Source organism: Vidua chalybeata, chromosome 5 (genome assembly GCF_026979565.1).
Source record: "Vidua chalybeata isolate OUT-0048 chromosome 5, bVidCha1 merged haplotype, whole genome shotgun sequence".
Classification (NCBI taxonomy): Eukaryota; Metazoa; Chordata; class Aves; order Passeriformes; family Viduidae; genus Vidua; species Vidua chalybeata.
The window spans coordinates 39,949,212-39,968,668 of NC_071534.1; the positions used below are offsets into that span (position 1 = coordinate 39,949,212).

At 35.7% G+C, this 19,457-nt stretch overlaps 1 protein-coding gene across 7 annotated transcripts in view; it reads right to left on the reverse strand.

Annotated features, from left to right (window-relative positions):
• Positions 1-1,571: 1,571 nt before the first annotated feature.
• XPOT (exportin for tRNA) overlaps positions 1,572-19,457 on the reverse strand; it is a 28,383-nt gene continuing 10,497 nt past the window's right edge. For 3 of the 7 annotated variants that reach the window (XM_053942101.1, XM_053942100.1, XM_053942102.1), the window contains exons 6-25: positions 18,946-19,164; positions 18,185-18,369; positions 17,670-17,838; positions 16,195-16,431; positions 15,846-15,884; positions 13,273-13,335; positions 12,177-12,301; positions 11,171-11,315; positions 10,901-11,020; positions 10,624-10,718; positions 9,777-9,846; positions 9,243-9,481; positions 8,476-8,761; positions 7,090-7,279; positions 5,826-5,942; positions 5,625-5,740; positions 5,078-5,125; positions 4,188-4,259; positions 3,594-3,650; positions 1,572-3,131 (exon numbers count right to left, since the gene is read on the reverse strand). In XM_053942101.1, the coding sequence (XP_053798076.1) occupies positions 3,105-3,131; positions 3,594-3,650; positions 4,188-4,259; positions 5,078-5,125; positions 5,625-5,740; positions 5,826-5,942; positions 7,090-7,279; positions 8,476-8,761; positions 9,243-9,481; positions 9,777-9,846; positions 10,624-10,718; positions 10,901-11,020; positions 11,171-11,315; positions 12,177-12,301; positions 13,273-13,335; positions 15,846-15,884; positions 16,195-16,431; positions 17,670-17,838; positions 18,185-18,369; positions 18,946-19,164 (2,619 nt within the window). In that variant the 3' untranslated portion in view covers positions 1,572-3,104. The other 4 variants (XR_008430821.1, XR_008430820.1, XM_053942103.1 and 1 more) reach the window with 4 other exon arrangements.

Genomic DNA, 19,457 nt, shown 5'->3' on the forward strand with positions numbered 1-19,457 from the left:
ACAGACACAAAAAAAGAAAGTGCCATTGTAGTTTCATTCTAGAATTTTTTTACTTGCTTACTTCCATTTCTTTTTAATATACAAACTTTTGGTATTCCTCACCTCTCTTGTATTTGGATTCTCATTTATGTTCACAAATGCAGCAATCTAGCTGCATAGGCTTGAAAGCTTATCAGTCTTTAGCCATTACTCCAGCTTGTAAATAAAAGGTACCATCTCTCTAGAAAAGGTGCCTCATCTTTAATTATGACTTGCAGTTGTGTTTCTCATTTAAACACTCTTTACAAGAGGAAATTCGCCTTATATCATGATGATGATTTTAAACATCTTCAGTCTAGATATAGGGGCATTTTGACCACAACAGTGTTAAGGCATACAGGAAAACTGTAGGTGGTTGTGTTTGGTGCAGCCTTTAAATGAGACCATTAATGTTTGTCTGGAAAAGGATAAATTGTGATTGTCAACCCAATCTCTCCATGGAGTGCTCTCATTTCTCTCTTATCTTCTTCCCCTTCCATCCCACAAGAAATATCACAGAGTCATAGAATATGCTGAGTTGGAAGGGACCTGCCAAGGATCCTTGAGTTGCAACTTCCGGCTCTGCACAAGACCATCCCTGAGAGTCACCACGTGCTTGAGTAGTTTTTATATTATGTTCCAAGTATCTGAACATTGCCTGAAGAATCTAGTTCACACTCTTGATTATGAGGTGCACCACTAGATTTCTCTTGGGGGTATGTAGTGAAGTTCTCAGTCCAGATGTTAAAAAAAAATGCACAGCAGGAATCCACTTCTTCAAAGTAAAGACGTAGAAACCCAGCAATTGCCTTTCTAACCTTGATTCTTTGCAAAGATTATTACTAGGCACTGCATATCACCACAAACCCAACTGTGATATAGCAGCTGCAGACCTGCCATCTATACCACTGAAGGAAATAACAACAAAAAAAATAACCAGCTTGTAGGCAGAATAAGTGATTATGTGTTAGGCTAAAGACAGAGAAAGTAGCCCACAGGTGCTGCTTTACAGCTCACGTTGCATAAGCCCTGACAGGGCAGTATGCTGATTGAACAGTCAAAGCATACAAAAGTAAACAATCCTTTTTTAATTCTTCAAGCTGAACCAACCTACCTTCTCTGAAGATCTAGACTACTCATCCTACAGGATACTCGTTCAGTGATGGATGGGAGGGCAGGGTACAAGTTTACAATAGAGGCACACCGACATAGTGGCTGCCATACGCAGCTCTATTCTACACTTGGCACACTCTGCTTTCTATCCGTTCTCACCTGTCACCACCAGAGCAGGCAACACACTGTGAGGGGTAAGTGTTTCTGCTGCTTCAGCTTCCTGGATAGCTGATTATGTTACCAGATTTGGCACAAAGGGACCTACAGAAATGGTGAAGGATGGTGGGGTTGAGGAAGGAAAACAGTCTCTTTAGGCAGAGGCTAGTTTAAAGACTTTCCTCATGAGGGTGTAATTTGCAACAGCTTAATCATCCTCTTAGCAGCACTGCCCTTACTTGAGAAGGCAAAACCCTAATTCACATATAAAAACTAATAGTGACTCAAACACAAAAAGCTTTATTGTTCACTTCACATAATCTGCTGTAACTGTGGGGGAGGAGGCCCAGACAGACACAGAAGACTGACAGCAAATCCTCAGCCATAGTTGCAGTGTCAGGGGTGCAGCCTTCATGCTGGGGAGGTGCAGGAGAACAGCAACATCTGGAAAACACCAAGTCAGAGAGGGAAAGCTTCTAGTGCTATGGGAGAAAATGAAATGGAGCATTGGTATGGCAGCAAAGGGAGGGAAACAGTACTGTGAAACTAGGAAATATGAACAGCACAACAAGCACTCATTTTCTGATACAACAAATCAATTAACAAGAAACTTTTGATTAAACACATATAAATCAGGAACAAAATCTTACAAAAGTAATACTGTCCTATTGAAGGTAGTAAAGCTACTTTCTTCCCTCAGTGAAAAATGAAAATGGCAGCATGTTCAAAACATCACCATGCTCTGATCCTGGAGCTGCTTCTGACCCACCTTCCCATTTATTTTTCAATTAAAGTGAATGAAGAACAAGCCACTAGAGTCTAGGAAAAATGCTCATCTGATTACACTAGAGCTAAGTCAGCTTTTAACTATGCACATTAGTTCAGGAGGAAAGTATTATAATGCATGCATGACAAGATTTAAACTTTCCCCTGCCCCTATGAGATAGTTATAAAAACCTGTCATGTTACAGAATTTAAAAAATCAAAGTAGCAGCATTCTACTAAAAATCACTGTATAGACCATTCATGCTACTGAAATATTGCAGTGAATGCAATTCTTTCTGCCAGCATCTTCCACATGCAAGGGAGCAATATAATTTATTACCTAAGCACCAGAAAAATTGCCAGGTTCCACTCAGATGTAACAGCCAGAAGAGTCAAGAATGCTGTAGCTTCTACAGATTAAGCTAAAATGATTCAGAGAGACTTAAGACAGACATTTCACTGCATCAAATTTTATTGTTTTTATAAAAAAAAGATAGAACCAGATGCTACTTTTAAGTGAAATCATTTATTACACCAATCTGTTTTATAGGAGGTATATATATATTTTATCATTAAGACAACTTCAATAAAATGACTATCTACAAGAAGGACTTTGTTTGTTTTATTTTCATGTCACCATACATGAACAAATGAATTTTATGTCTTATTAAAACATTTTACTCCGTATCAAAAATGTACACATTTTAATAACCATTGCTATGGTCTGAAGGTATTTTTACATTTAATTCATTTAATTTAAAAAATAAGTGTAATTTCCTTGCTGTATGTGTTATAGTGTAAGCTTAGCTCATCCTATACATAATAAAAGTTTGTGTATACAGATAATTTTTCATGTTGTCACATACCTTCATGTCTGAGGTGGGGAATTTGCATTTCTTTTTTGCGGAAGGTTAAAGTACATACTGATGTGAGCACAAAGCAACATTTCTTAAAAACAAAACCAGTTTGAATGGCACAAGTTAGCATTTTTATAAATTAACAACCAGAGTTCTGCATTATGGAAACAGGTACATGAGATTCCAGTACTTTCCTTAGGGCTTGGCTCGCTGGAAAAACACCTGCAAAAATTATTTTTAAAAAATTAAAACAAAGGAAATGTAAGATATGGAATGCTTGAGATGTAAGAGGATTAATTTTACAGAGCTCATTTTTGTGTTTAACACTTTAAGGGTGTGACTTGTGCTATTTTTTTTTTTGTTTATGCTCACACCCTCAAAAATGATTGGTTCTGACATTCTCTACAATTATGGCATCACATTATTGCTTCTTCAACTATTAAACAAAAGCCACAAGAATATCAAACTACTGCTAAGAATGAGTGACAATTTTATAGATGTAGATTTGTGGTTGCTTGCTCTGTCTTTCCTATTAACTGCTTTGCTACTTGGAGATTCCCAATAGCTAAAAACTGCTAAATAATTCCGTATTTTGGTTTTACTTCAAGTCACTACTATGACTGAATGTATGGTAAAGTTCAAATGCAACTAAAAGCTATTGAAAGAAAAAAAAAATCTTTATACCTTTAAGTAATTTTTAAAAACTTTAGCATCAGGCTGCTGAAGTGCTTGACAGAATTCCTGTAAGAGAACAAAGAAATAACTAAAAAGTAGCTAAGTGAAGCAACAAAACAACCTGAGACACATTCATATGTAAAGCCATTGATATTCATTTGCATTTTCCCTAATGTACAACTGAAGAAAGAATGTTATGGATAAAAACTTGTAAAAGGCTATGATAGTCCAAATGCATTCTAGGGTAAAAAACTATTTGTTTGGTGTTTTTTTTTTTTTTTCAAATACAGTATATCTCATTCACTTTTAGCTGAGGAGACAAAAATAGGACTATCTACAAGGATATCTTAAAGTTAAAGTTTGAATTAAAGTAGGAAGATTGTTTAGACAGTTACATGCACTGCACTTTTTTTTTTTTTTTTTGCAAGGTACCCTTGCAGTATCTTTACTCCTTATGATGAATTAATCCTTTTCTCATATGCAATAACTAAGTAAATTTTACTGTGGGATGAAAGGAAGTTAACTTCGTAAATATCCATTTCTCCCTATTTAACACTTATGATTGTTAAAGAGTTTTCCAAATATTCTTTTAGGAACTCCTACCTGGATTATCTCAGGAGCTACTTGCAAAGAAGGCAAATACTCTTGCTGAAGATACTGAATGCACTCAGGACCCTAAAGAAAAGCAATACACATTTTCTTCATGCGTATTTTTTTACAGATGGAAAAACCATAGCCCTATACTGTATGGTGGTCTACATCACCATTTTACAGAAAATGAATGCTTTTCAAATGTTTATTCTCAGCTGTTAGCAAATAAAAAGATTTCTCAACCTTGGCATTAAAGTTTCTATTGCAATTTGGTATCTTTTGTTATACAGAAGAAATTGCGTTAAGAATTGCACTGAAGTAAGAATTAAAATAGAGCCAAACATTTTCTTACACGTCGACTGTAAGAGATAGTTAATTATGGAGGCAACCCTAATTTCACTATCTGACATTTGGAAGAAATAAAATAATTGGGTATCAGCATCTGCCTACTGCTTTAACATACTACTCCCATTGCAAAATTCAGTAGCCAAGTGAACACAGCAGCAGCAGATGAACACAATACTTTTCCTCTTGTAACACTGATTATGTAATTTGCAGTGAACTAAGCAATAATAAAATGGAATGTCCAAACCATTGAGCAAAACAAACATTTTGATTAACACTTCAGTTTTTGTTTTCTTTACCTATATTAATCAGATAACTTTCAGCACTTATACTAATTCACGTAAGTTACCCTGGAACTAGAACAGCAACAAAGTGAGCAGATTTTTCTCCTTAATGAAGAATCAGTATTTTGCATTTATCAAGAGGTAGAACTACTGGATCCTGTATCAATGCACAGCATTATGATCATCCTGTTAGTATCTAACTTTTGGAAATTGATAAAACCACTAGAAAGAAACCTGTGACAATTATTCCCTGTGAAGTATGATGAAACTTACCCTTTTGAGATGAATTGTTTTTAACGTCACTGCACATTCTGATAAAGCCTGAAATATAATGCAGAGCATTAGACTGTTGCATTGGTATACCGGTTCACTATTCAAAGCTAAAGACCCTAATGAGACCCAAACCAAGGGCTAGTTCATGCCATTATCCCTTCATTTTCCCCTCACACAATGCCAAGTAGACCTTGCAGGTTTTGTTCCACTCCAATCAGAAAAACTTCTGCACAGCTGAATCCAAAATGAACTACAGAACAGCCAACTCTATGTATTCACTTTCACTGAACATTAGTTAGTAAGTAATGCAGGTCAATGTTAAATACTCGGATCTCCAATTGATTCTGAGCCTAGGTAAACTACAGGATACACTACCACAATATTCAATAATTAATCATACAGATACCTAAATGTAAAAAAACTCCACGAAACCTAAGGGATTTTATTTCTGAGATGACAATCTTTAATACCCCATGGCTATTGTAGGTTTGTTAGCTTCAATCTGCCTCACAGGAATTAATTAAAAAAAAACTTCCATAATACACACCAGTACTGTCTGGGCATCTGCCAAGTCAAACGTTTGCTTCAAAGGTGCTAAGAAACATGCAGGAACAATGTGCTTGTAGACAAAGTCTGCAAAACCTACTGGTCCATCTTTACCTCCTAAAAAGAAAAAAAAAATTTCAAGTTCTATTACTTCTTCATGGGTAGTAGCAGATGGAAAGGAATTCTAGAAAGACATTCTTACCCCAGAGCTCCACCAACTTAGAAAGAATAATAAAACAAGTCTTCTGTGCAATAGGATCTGGGTAATCCACTGCTCCTTGAATGACAGTGAACAACACACGTTCCACATTCTCTGCACCTTAAACACATTAAAATGAACTTGTCACTTCAAACTGCAGCCCAAAATGTTTTGCTACTCATACATTGTTTTATATAAATACTGACCTGGAAGACATGCTTCAACTTCAAAATAGCTCTTTTTTGCACAAATCTCAAATATTTTTGGGAAGTTTCCCCTACGATGCAAGACAACTCTTATTTAGGTTAATTTTTTTTTTTTTTTTTAAGTTTGGAGATTTAAATTGCTCTTCTGGCCTTTAACACACACAAAGGTGAGGGCAGTACTTTGACCTGTTTACAAATACAGATTTTGTCCTCGCTACCTAACTTGGAAGTGTTAATTAAAACTCAGCAGCACCAAAGTAGTTAGCTTATCTTGCAACATATGACAAGATATTTTTCACACATTTAAAATTTCTGTGCTGCATCTATGTTTATTTCTTTGATCCCTTTAAAAATTTCCTGGCTCATCAAAACTACCAAGTGCCTCTTTCAAGAAAGCTCTCACTACTTAATGCTACTTTTTCCTTTCCCAGCAGTATTACCACCATTTTAGGACAGGGGAAAGGAATTCTGAGCTTCACTAGAAAGAACCACTTAAAGTATCAAGATGTCCGACTTCAAATTCCCACTGTGAAAAATAACTAATTTGCATCTGGCCAGTAAAGGTGAGGAAAACCTAGTAACTACATATATACTAAGTCACATGATGCCTTCTACCATAGATAACAAGATCAGGCAACAGTAATAAAAGTTTACAGGATTTACTGATGTGTCCTTCCAAAAACAGACACAATGAATAGTGGCAGCTGTGAGTGGTCTTGCCCAGCAGTCTGAACACTGCTATACATTGATATATACTGTATGATCTCCAATTCACCAGACAAATACAATGATACATAAGGACAATGATATATGTGATACTTTTCACATTAAGCTGAAAAGATCAATAGGAAGAATATGACTATTATAGCTGGATTTCACAACCCCAAATTCCTGTACAACAGGTAATTTAAATCAGGCACGCCGAACACAGTATTTCTATTAAACCATTCTACTGTAAGATAGTTAGTAGTACTTGCCAGGAACTGGGCCAATAATTTACTTAGATTAAACATAGGTGAGAATAACCATAGTATTATCCCTGAAGAAACTGAATTCCTTACCTTGATTAGCTATGACTTCACTCATTCCACTGCCAGTTACTGTCTGCAGAAAAGCAAAGTAACTCCTCCGTAACATTTGTTTTTCTAAAGCAGCAGACTGGTCATTTTCTTCTGCTGGAAGGAGCAACACCTCAAAAATAGCATGAAGTAGTGGCATAAACATCTGTTGCAGGAAAGGTGAAACCTGTGTCTGTGAAGATCAGAAGAGGGTGTCAGCTCAAAAAGAGAAATTGAACATTAAGAAGTTAAAACTTAAAGGCTTGTTAGAATTCTCAGTTTGGATCCACTTTTAATGTTAGTAATTTCATATAATTACTTACAACACAGCAAGTTGCATCAGGGTCACCATGAACATTACTGCACTTTGACTTACACACCACCTATTTTAACCCTTTTGCACAAAAATAACTAGTCCTGTCTAGCCTCATTTTGTGTAGGAAAAGGTTTTTCATTATTTTTTCATCCTTCTGTTCAGACAGACAATTTTAAATTTCCCGAAATACCATCTCTAAGATGTTAAAAGTGGCAGCAGGCCAGCTTTTATAGAACTTTTCTTTAAGGATTACTAAAGTTTTCCTACTGACATTACAGAATAAGCTTGTCACAACGCTTTCAGTGAGAAATATATGTAAGGGCGCTAAATTAATTATGAATTGAAAAACTGAAGGCGTGTGCTATTCAGTCACATCAGAATTCCACAAAGAGGCAACTCGTATGTTAATTTCTTAATGCTGAAGCAAGATTTTGTCTTTTATCTTCGCTTTACTATGCCTTAAAAGTATTCAAGGTGAGACTGTAGAAGCTAGGATCTTTATTTTACCATGTTATAATAAGAATAGTACCATATCATACAAACTTAAAACATGGTATTTGTCCCACCCCGCTCCTGTGACTTTTTTCTTTTACCTTCCTAATCTTTCATGGACTATTTTAAATTATCTACTGTTACACCTAGGATAAATCTATATTCCTCCTTATACATATATTTGATATTTCTGTATCTCTATCTTCTGGAAATCTCATTATAAAAGATGATAATTCACTTCAAAGCTTGTGTATTTGTAAGCTAATTTGTAACATTAGCTGAAAACTTCAGTGGAGAGCATGAAGTTAATTGTGTCAATAAAAAAAATTTGTTCTGCAAATAGTATTTTAAAGTATCAAATCCAAGAAATTAAACACAATATAAACATTTAAGACTAATCAAAGAAAAAGAATCAGTCATTTAATCACTGTGAGTTCAGCAACGTATGACTGTGATCAAAGAAGATGTTTATCAACAGCAGCTTCAAAATACACTTATTAATTTTTAGGGAGAGTTCTAAAGAAAAGAAAAAAGATCTCTCTGCAACACTTTGACCCTGAAAAGCTTATGCACTATCATACCTTAAACTTAGCTGTTATTTGGTTTATAAGAGGAATGAATTCTTGAAGATCTTTTGCTTCACAATCTTTAAGCATGTGTTCAGAGGCAGAAGGAATGAACGGAAGAACTTCTTCCTCTAGGCAAATAATCATGCGATGAAGGAAAGTGCGGACACCACTTCTCAGAACTTCCTTTTGTAATGGACAACTGAGAGCTGGCAGAAATGTTTGTAAGCAGTCCAGATAAACCTCTGAGCAGCCACATTGTTTTACAGTTTGCTTATTGCTGAAAGCCTTGCTGGTTCGGCTGTAAAAGCATACATCAAGTTTTACATAAGCTCACATTCCAGTACAATGAAGAAGCAGTAACACTGAGAACAAATGCTTTCCAACCTAGGCATTAATCTACAATACTCCGTTTCATGAACTGGGAGCCAGACAGTGGAAGTAATGAACAGAGTATTTCCATATGAAGTAGCATCACCATGGTAGTTTCTGAGAATTAAAATCTAAAAATTTACCAAGAACATATGATTATATTACCTCCATAGAATTCTTTGAGCAAAGAAATAGATGTTGATTCATTATGAACTTGCTCAATATTCTCTGTATATACATCCAAAGGAGACTAAGGGGACTTATTTTCTCAGCTATCACAAGAAATTCCACAACCACTGATGATTTTGTAGGTCAATAGAGTAGAAAACTCAGTTCCTCCTTCCAGTAAATCCTTTGTATTTCCCTTTTACTCAAACCAGAAACATACAGTGTTACTGTGCTGTACCTACCTAGCAAACCCAACAGCATGATTGAGGCAGTCAGCCAGTGCCATCTGTCTGTCCTCGTCTTGTGCCATCATCAGTTTTTCTAACAATACCTTGAACTTCTCCATCAGTGGAGTCAATAAATTCCTCATCAGAACCTGTTTTCTTTCTGCAGAGTATTCGCTGTTAACTATTAACACTCCAGCTGTTTCATAAATGAAAAGTTGATCATCACTGCTTAACAGTGCCTGGTAGCCATTTTCCTAAAACAGAAGATAACAGACATAATTCACTAAGTGTCCTCTATCAAGGCTGTCTTCTCAAAATTTACAGCCTTCTATATATACCCATCTCTACCCTATACTCCCAGAAACCCACATAAGCAAGATTATTACAATTAGGTACAAAAGTAAGGTGTGCAAGTGATCTCACACCAAAAAAGCAGGATAATTATTTGTGCTTAAATGTCTACATGCTAAGCCTACAATTCAGCAAGTACTCAAGCACATTAATAAGTGCAAGCCTCACTCATTACAGAAACCTACTGCAAATACTCACAGGAGGAGAAAGTTCCATCAGGTCTTGTATTCTGTTCAGAACATCTTCAATAAAGGGATTCATTTGCTTACTGAAGTAAAACACAAGTACATAACACTACTTAGAAGCACATTCATTTTTATCAATTTCAAGATACTTTATGTAAAGCTGTTAAGTTAGATGCTAAACTGCCTTCTCCATATAGGAATCCCCTTTAAATATCAAAGCACTGCTGTAGAAAAATCTGGCTTATGGGTATGATGTTAGTGGTAGAGCAAATAAATACATGGCATAGTAGGAAATAGCCATTTCTTTCTTTCCCTCATTTTTAAAAAATATGCATCATTTAAGTGAAGTATTTTGAACAGTTGAAAAAATAAAAGCATGCTGAAATCTGAGCCATCTCTGACCTTCTTCTGTCTCTAAATAAAATACATGCCTGTGAAATAAGACCAAAAGGACAGGACTGTTCAAAGGACTCATACACTGAGTAAACTTCCATCAGTATAAATTCCAAAACAATTCAAAATTTAGTTAGGGACAGGGAATAGTTACTCTTAAAAGTCTCTAGATCCACTCACACTCAGCTCTCCTTGCTGAGAAAAAGTAGAAACGGCATTTATATTGTTGATCAGCTTTAACATCTGATCAAAATAAACTAGGCATATGTACTACACTTTGTTCTGTGACAAGTATTTTCACTGATACCTCAGTATTACACAGTAGAACAACACTGCTAGAGCACTGTTTTGGTATTTTACTTCACTGCAGTCCATCTGAAGCCCAGACTGTTCCAATGACAACTGGGACACACAGAAGTGTTGTATGTAGTAAATTCAGTGCCATTTGGATACATTTATTTACTCACTTAAGAGACTTGACAAATCTGGAAAAGAGGTAAGCTGTTCGACTCCGTACTTTGGGACTTGTATGACGAAGACCACGGTGATCTAAAAATGCCATCTGCAATCAATAAAGCATCTCAATCTTAGACTGTCTAAACAAAGCAGGGGGGGAAATCTAGTCATCCAACAAGTTAAGAAACCCAGCTTCCTTAGGGACCTTCAGAGAATAGGAAAATTTCCTATGTCTAAAGAACTTAACTAGTCTCACCTAGTTAAAAATGTAGATGAGATGAAACTTACTAGTACAGTTGGAATGTGCTGAGGTTCAACAGCAAAGAATTTTTCATATCTAACCACTGTTTCAAAAAATTCCAGGGTCACTGATGTGTGTTGATAGGCACTAACACCAGAAGTCACCAGCTACAAATAAAAGCATTAGCATGTTAGTATTTCAGGTGTTCATAAAATCTAACTGCAACATAAGTGACATGCTGGTAATTACGACGAGCTATTTGAACTGAAACATTCTAGGCTTTAGTTGCACTTTTAAACAGCTCAAGACATGCTTACCGTTCTCATCATGTCTTGTAAAGCTGTAGCTTTAGTAACATCACCAGAGAAATGAGCACCATGAGATACAGGAAGAGCCTCAGCCAACATATATAGCAGCCTTATTGCCACTTCTACTTCCATAAATCGTGTAGTCTGCCAGTTTCTAGAGAAAGAATAAGAAGATCATGTTAGTCTTTAGCACCTTATGAAATAATAACAATTATACCATGTTAATATTTTCTTTTGCACCTTCTTCAGATGCACAGCATAAAAAGAACAGATTTAAACTAAGGAAAACACTGTAAGGCCCAGGCAGTTATTCAGGATTCTTCCGAGAGACTTTATCCTCTAAAATACCACCTCCTCAGCAGATCACCACCAACATTCTTTTGCCAGTTTCCGCTTGAAAGCTACAGATTTCTATTGTGCTTATTTAGATACAAACCCGCCTACTATGGCACAAGGACAAGCCATTCAGCTTCACATAAGAAGAGACTCAGTTAAGGTACAAGGTAGACACAAACAATACTGGATTTCTATTTGTATACACAAAACTCTCCTCCTAGCCAGGGAACTAGTAATGTTTCTTTACATTGCGGTTTCCAGGATTAGATCTACTATTTTTTTTTTACAAAAATACTTCACTTAGATTTTTTTCTGCCATCCAACCTTGTTTTTCTGATAAAAGTAATACATAATATTTACACCTCAAGGACACTCTTATGATATGTGGCAAAGTGAACACCTTTCCAAACTGCTGGTGCTGTTTAGGTAAGTGACAAAGATCAAAAATCTAGGAAAGAAAGGTTGCCACTTAGGGTTACAAAACTTTTTCTTTCTAAGGAGCTTAGTAACAGATCATACAAAGCTGTGTTTATCATTAAGTTGTAAAGAGCTCATTTTGTCAATTGACTTCACCTTGCTGCATCACACATCTCACTACAGACTGATGGTTTACAAAAGGAAAATAAGAACCAAACCCCAAAAAGGCTTAATACAAAACAAATTATAAACCCCAACTTACTGAAGTGTAGTGTTAAAAACTCTGCGGACAGATGCCAACAGTAATTCTGGTGAAACCTGAGCAAGTCTGTCCAGCAACAGTTTCAACTGTTTTCTGTACTCCACAAACATTGCTTCATCTTCACCCTACCAAAAAAATTCACATCAGTAAAGTCATTATTTTAATGTTTAAATTCATCCACAACCATTTTAGACAATTACACCTAAAGCAAAAGCATGTACATACAAAACCAGTATAGCACACGGAGAATTCAATAATGCTCATCCAGTGCTCTTGCAACATAACAGCAGGGTCCTTTATGGCTGGATACAGTATGTTGAGATCCACTGCATTCAGTCCAGAAACATACTAAAAAGGCTTTCCAAAATGAAAACCAGCCAAAAGTACAAGAAAGAAAATGTTCTTGGCAAAGCCTTATTGACCCAATTCTTAAAAATTGACTCACTCCTCAAAGACATTCTTTCTTATCATCTAGCTTAGTTTTAAAATTGGACTGACAACATTTATGATGGACTGGATAAACTTTAAGTTAACCCTTTTTAAGACTATCGCTCTCTCAACAGCCTGGGACGAAGTAAGTCTGTCTCACATAGTCAATCATTACTGTAGGCTGACAGAGATGTTAAGCATGGAAGGAAAATGAAATCAAAGACCTTACCCGACCCTTAGGTCATTTTTGCAAGGTTTGACCATCTCCAGTAGCTCAAGCAGCACATCTTCTGAGAGTTTCATTACACACTATTTCTCAAGTATTTTTGCAAGACAGAAGTGACATGCAGAAACATGCAAATTTGCACTGAACAAGTCACCTCAACAGTTATGTTTAGTCATCAGCACAGCTGTATTTGCCTTGTAGTAGCTCTGTACAAACACAGCCACAAATATTGTGAACTCAGTAGGTTTGGATATACCTTTACTATGTTGTTTTGCCCTATGCAGACATGCCTGGAAGCTTTCCATATAGAAAAAAACTCAGCCCGTGGACCCTTGCTTCCTTTAAATCTTTAGTCTATGAAAAATATGTATTTTAAGTGTGAGCAAGTTTTACTACATATAACTAAGTTGCATGTGCCTGTTTATTCCTACAACACAATACCTCATTTTCAAAATTATATTCTTCATCATATGTCAACTTCTTCATAACAGCCAACATGATTGCCTAAGATAAAAACAGAACAGTAAGCATAGAAGCAGACAAATTATAAGAAATAGCCGTTAAAAATACTACATTAAAGAAAACATTGAAGCTAGTGTTATGTTTACAAATATTTTTAATCCCTTTTAAACTATTGTTTTCAGAGGTTTAGCAGAAGTTAACAGTCCAAATCAAAACAGATGGATTTTATCCAAACAATATACAGATGCTATTCCAGACAGACAGCATAGACCTTTTGGAGTTCTCAGTCTCTGACAGTATTATCTAGCTTTACTTCCTGCTTGTAATTTGTGCTGTTCAGTTCACATGGAAAACAATCAAGATGACTGAGCTAGGCAGAGGAAACTAAACAGGTTGTCCAAGATACTATTTTAAAGGGATAAGTCAGCTTAGCTATAACATCAACTTCTCTAATAGTTCACAGTAATTGGTGAGTGTAACATCCATCTCTATTCAATAACTGTTTTGCCATCTTTAACACTGCTGTTTCAACATTGCTTCAAGAAACAGTGCACTATACTGTAGTACCTGTAACTAGTATCCATTGCATGTGGTAAATACTTCTGACTTGAGTCTTTTAGTCTAATCATTATCATCAATATCAATAAAATCAATCATTTATAGATTTGGTTTGCCATCCTTAATCCTGCAGAACAAAGTTGCAAAAAGCTTCAATTACACCCACACAATCCTTTATACATAAACAGTTGACTAAGTCTGGGAGAAAGACTGGATCCAGCTGCACCTAGACGCCTCTCTGTGAAGTTCAGAAAGCAAGGGGGCCCTTTCTGCACCTTGTCACTCAATGGGAAGGTCTCTCTACAGTTTGTCCATAACTTGCAACAGCAAGGTGTCAGACCAACTAGAGCAATGAAGCTCAATGTAACCTTAGTAGGGACTGTTGGTACATCCTAAAGCAGCTATAAAAGCTTGACCTTAGCTCTACTTAAGTCTGTATGAAACAAAATGAAACAAAAAACCTTCTGACAAATAAACCTTGATTACTATTTTTCATTGTAGCTGCAAAACCTGAAATTCATCACCAAAATGGACCAATGAATTAAACCTAGGTTACTGAGGTGAAATATTGGTCATCTTGCAGAAATAGACACTTTGGCACCAAGTGTCACCATGACCTGCGAGAAGTGTCTGCTTCTCTGTAAGAAGTGATAAAAAATAATTGCAAAACATGAATGCAATACACTTGTAGCCAAAAACGTTTAGAAAGACCTGTCATTCTAAGAAGTAAAAATGTGATCCTGCTGATGAGAAAAAACTTTGGAACTTCAGAGGCACAAGAAACTAGTGTCCTTTTTTTCCTGTTCAAATAATGAACAAGTTGAAAGTGTAAACTTTAAAATGCAAAACTTTAAAGGAATGCTGCTAAGCACAAAATTTAAAGCTTAAGGCAAACAATAAGATAGTTAGACTATTTTCCTTTACTTGCATTTAATGAGGTGAATGAAAGAAAAACATTTGTTATGATTGTTTCTCTGTTTAACACAAATCCTCAAGAATTACTCAGTAAAATTAAGAAATATTTGCAACATGAAAATCTCCAGTATGAAAGCAACTTAAGCCAACATATTTCAGGGCAGTAACATATTCCAGCTTTTAGTGTCTTAAGTGTACTGCAGTAGTAACATCATTTGATCTAGCTGTAACAACAAACAACAGTCATAAAAATAAAAAGATTCAGTGTTATTACCAAAGTTCTCGTTTTGTGTTACCTAATCCAATTTAAACAGACATTAGACAAAAGGAGGTCAAGATACTCTACACCGTAGTTCTCCAAATTCCACTTGTCATGTTAGAACAGGTACAGAATTCAGTTTTCTTTATAAAGGAAAAGGAATCAAACCTGTTAGCTGTATGAACTTACAAAATAACTGTACCAATCTAACCAGTTCAACATCCAAACCAGTACATCTACATTGGTGCAGACTGGGCTGAAAAATCCATATAAGTTTACTACTTCCAAAACTGGACATGTTTTATATATAAAACTTATTATCTACTTGAGCTTAATGTATATTTGATGTAATGTTTAACATATAACTGTTCATAATTACAACTGTTATCTCTCAATTGTCGCTTCTTTCTTAAGTTTAACTTAATGACAATCCTTCCTAGATTTCTTCCAATCCTTTGGAATTAGGGCAGGTTTTAATAAAAATAAAAACTTCAAGGAAACAACTCTTCCAGGTTGATTTAAGAATATTCTTTGAACAGTATAGCCTGCAGAGGAGCTTACCAACATATGCTTAAGGGTTGTTTGGGAAGACCAGCTCTAAAATAGCTTTCATCTTCATACACAATTCAATATAGCCTTACTATTTAAAGAAACAACTGTAGTTACTTAGCAAAAGATGGAACACACTGTCTTCACTTTTAATTACTGTTGCATACACATTGAGGCATAAAAATGAAATATGATTTGTTTCAGCAAAATGAAATATTCTGATCTAATGTGTCCTTGAAGTATAGAATCTGTAGTAAAAAAAAATACCTACCTCTACATTAGCTTTTTGTTGGTCTGAAAGTGCAGAAAGCTGGAAAATAAAATTCAACTGTTATTTTTTTTTTGTATTCTAACTCCTTCATTACTGTCTAAGAGAAAGACTTGCTTTTTGAACAATAATATGATCTGCCTTTCCCCTTAACACAAGGTTTAACTCAGCTCCTTCAGATCTCTAAACAACACTACAGAAATAGCATGATCACAGGCATTAAAGAAATGGAATGCTGATTAGTCAAAAAACCTATTTTGCAAGTCAGTTTGCAGAAAGTATGAGACATCCACAGAAAAATCAAATGAAATCATGTCAGAATTGTTGTTAAATTGAACCCAGACATATTTACTTGTTTCAGGATGTGAAGGTAGTCGTAACAAAAGCCAATGATGTTAGAAGAGATGTCATCATCTTCATGAATTAGAAGTTGCAACATCAGGGCCACTTTTGCTTCAATAGCTTGTAGAGTGTCTTGAGCACTCTTCATATCACCATTTTTTATCAGTTTAGTCCAACTAGCTATTAATGCTTGCCCCATCCCATTGACCAGCTTAGAAAACCTGGCCAGAAAATCCACATCATCTTCCTGCAAGAAAAGACACCTGATTAAAAATACTAACAGAGCTTATTTTTAAATACAAGACTACAGACTGTACTACCCGTGTCTAGTACGTAGAATTAAACCAACACTTGTCTCCTAGCTGGAAACTACCAACCACCTACAATTGGTTCTTTTTCCCCTGGGAATAGAGAGAGAAAAAAGTTAAAGCAATGCCAGATTCGTCTGTCCTCCATTACACAACAGTAGCTTGCTTCATTTCTTCAGATTTGTTTCTCTCTTTACAGCAATAAGCAGGTTCAAAATAAAAGCAGCAGCACATGCCTACCATAAATTCTAGGCTGTATTGGAAAATATTTTTATGGAAAAACCTCAAAGAATTACCAGCTGCAGCTCACTTCAGAAATACTGATAACAAGTACCTTTCAGTACTGCCTGTTAGAGTGAGTTAATATTAAATATTTCCTGCTTGCTTTGCAGAAATGCATTGATAGGAATCAAGAAATACTCCTAAAGCGGCCACCTCAATGAGACGTTTTGGTCTCTGCCATAACTATACAAAAGTGAAAGAATAACAAGTCTACCTAAGAAAGACTGAGGTAAGATTTTTATTAGTAGGAATACAAATTTGACAAGGGTTTCAAAGGTAAGAGGTAAAAGCCTTGCAATCTAAGAACTACAGCTTCATAAGGACTGGTTGCTCTTTCTCCACAGCAGGCAGTGAACAACTGTTCCTTACACAAGGCAACTGCCAGAAAATGTGTTTAGTTAGTAGGCATACTTTTCCAGCTTGAGGATAAGCATTTCAAGCCTTATGTTTGATGGTGCACACGTGCAAAACGGCATACGTGTCCTTAAGAAAGCTCTTTCCCCTACTTAATTATGCACAGAATTTTTTAGGGTGAGACATTAGATCAGCTATCTTGCCTACAACACCTATTTCAGAATCATTCAGGAGGGAAGATTCAAGACAAGGAAACACAGAAGCAGTATTAACAGTAAGCACAACATGCTTTAGGAGAGGAACAGGGGAGTTACATAATACCTTGCTTCTAGAATGAAACCCTGTGTGTTCAATAATTAACATTAATAACAATCTCTTAAATTTAAGTATGAGAAAACTGTAAGAAGTGTTCAGTTTTGATGCAGAAGCACAAGTAATTCCCTCTAACTTATGGACTGTTTTATAATTTTCTGTGCATCAGCTTATTTAAAAACTGTCAGAAACCTGACTCATTCCCATTGTTAAAAATCAATACACAAACCTGATCAATACTGAAGAGGCCAGCAGACTGCAATACTTGACATAAAGACTCAACCAGTTTTGTTTTATCAATTGGGTCCATTCCCTTATTTACAATTTCAAACAAACAATCACAGGCTTCTTCCCGAAGAACTTCCACAGACATGTGACCTAGCAGCATATTTATAAACCTTCAGAGAAAAAATAGTTCAGTTTTATATATACAAAGTAACATTGTACAGAAGCTTTATATTATTTGTGCACATATTCACAATGATCTCTTTTTACAATTCTTCTTTTTCTATTGTACTGACAAAATTCAACATTTTATGCATTTTAAAGAGAACACAGCAAACTGAGTAGTGTTTAGTTTGGCCAGTATATCAGCTTGGCTTGCAAAAGCAATCACTAAAATTCCAAAAACTCCGAAGACAAAATTAAAAGTCATCCTTGAAGGACTTTTATATATTTCATTCTATACAGTCAGCACACTGCCAAGGTGATTTTTGCAAACTCTTTCCATCAAAACCTTCTTACCTTTCATTGGCTATCAGGCTCAAATCTATCCAGGATACATAAGCTCCAACTACTTCAAGGCACTGGCATGTCAACTCTGAGTTATTATATTGATAATTTTGTAAGATTTGGTACCACGACTCCACCAAACTTGGAATGCACTGTTCCCTCATAGTATCTTTTAATAAGGTGTTCCTACGAGCCTCCTATCAACACAGAAAAAGGATAAAATCAGTCTTGTCACAGATTATCATCTTGTCAAATTAGTAGCATTTTTGTATCCAGATGCCAGACACCATGTGTCATAGCAAGATAACTCAAATCAGAAACCCAAAGAGAATATTTTTTTCCTTTCCAACAAATAAACCCAAAATATCCTAAGTTTTCCCTTTTATTATCCACAGTGCCTGAACACTGAAAGAAAAGGCAGAAAAAGAAGAACAGTTCTCTAAATCACTGAATGAACTTTAAGGGGTTAGGACTCCTTAAACATGCACTAGAAAACATTAACATTTTAAAATGAATCAGTCTAGCATTATACTGGCAAACTTGATTAATTTTTGTTTGTAAGCTTTCAAGCAAAAAAAAAATTAGCTGAAAAATATGAAATCATAAAAAGCATTAAACAACAAAGCTAAACATAATATTTTGAATTTAAACCACCTAATGTGTCTAAAGCAGAGCTGTCACAGGAAAAAAGCATATCTAGAAACCTTCTGCTCTAATTAAAGTAAGAGAACTTAAAATTTTAAAACAAGTGTTAATGCAAAATAATAACTTGCCTCTGATGTATGAACAACATCCCGGTCCACCAGCTCAGCATCAACAGCCATCAGGATTCTGAGGTACATATCCACACCTCGTGGATTAAGGTCAACTACTGACAGAATGTCAAAAAAAAACTTGGGCCATTTTGTGAGATATTCAGTAACAAAAAGCAATGCAAAGACTTGTGCTGCTTTGTTGCGAATAAAAGTCTTCTCAGGCTGGGGATTCAGCATCTGGTAGAAACAAGACATTTCATCTGTACATTCTCAAAAAATTAGAGAAGAACCTTATGGGTTTGTTGATCTCTCTGTAGTAGTTAATGTGCTACTTCTCTTCCTGGCTGAGACCAACAAATAAACCCTTACCTTTCCAAGGAATTTGAAGAAAAAATGGCTAACGTGTCCTGTAATAGGGAAAATGTCTTCTATGGGTGATACAGTCCTACGCCTTTCATTCAGTACCAAGACATTAAGTGTCTTCCATAAATGCCTCCCACGCAAAACCACCACAACTACTCAAAGACTAA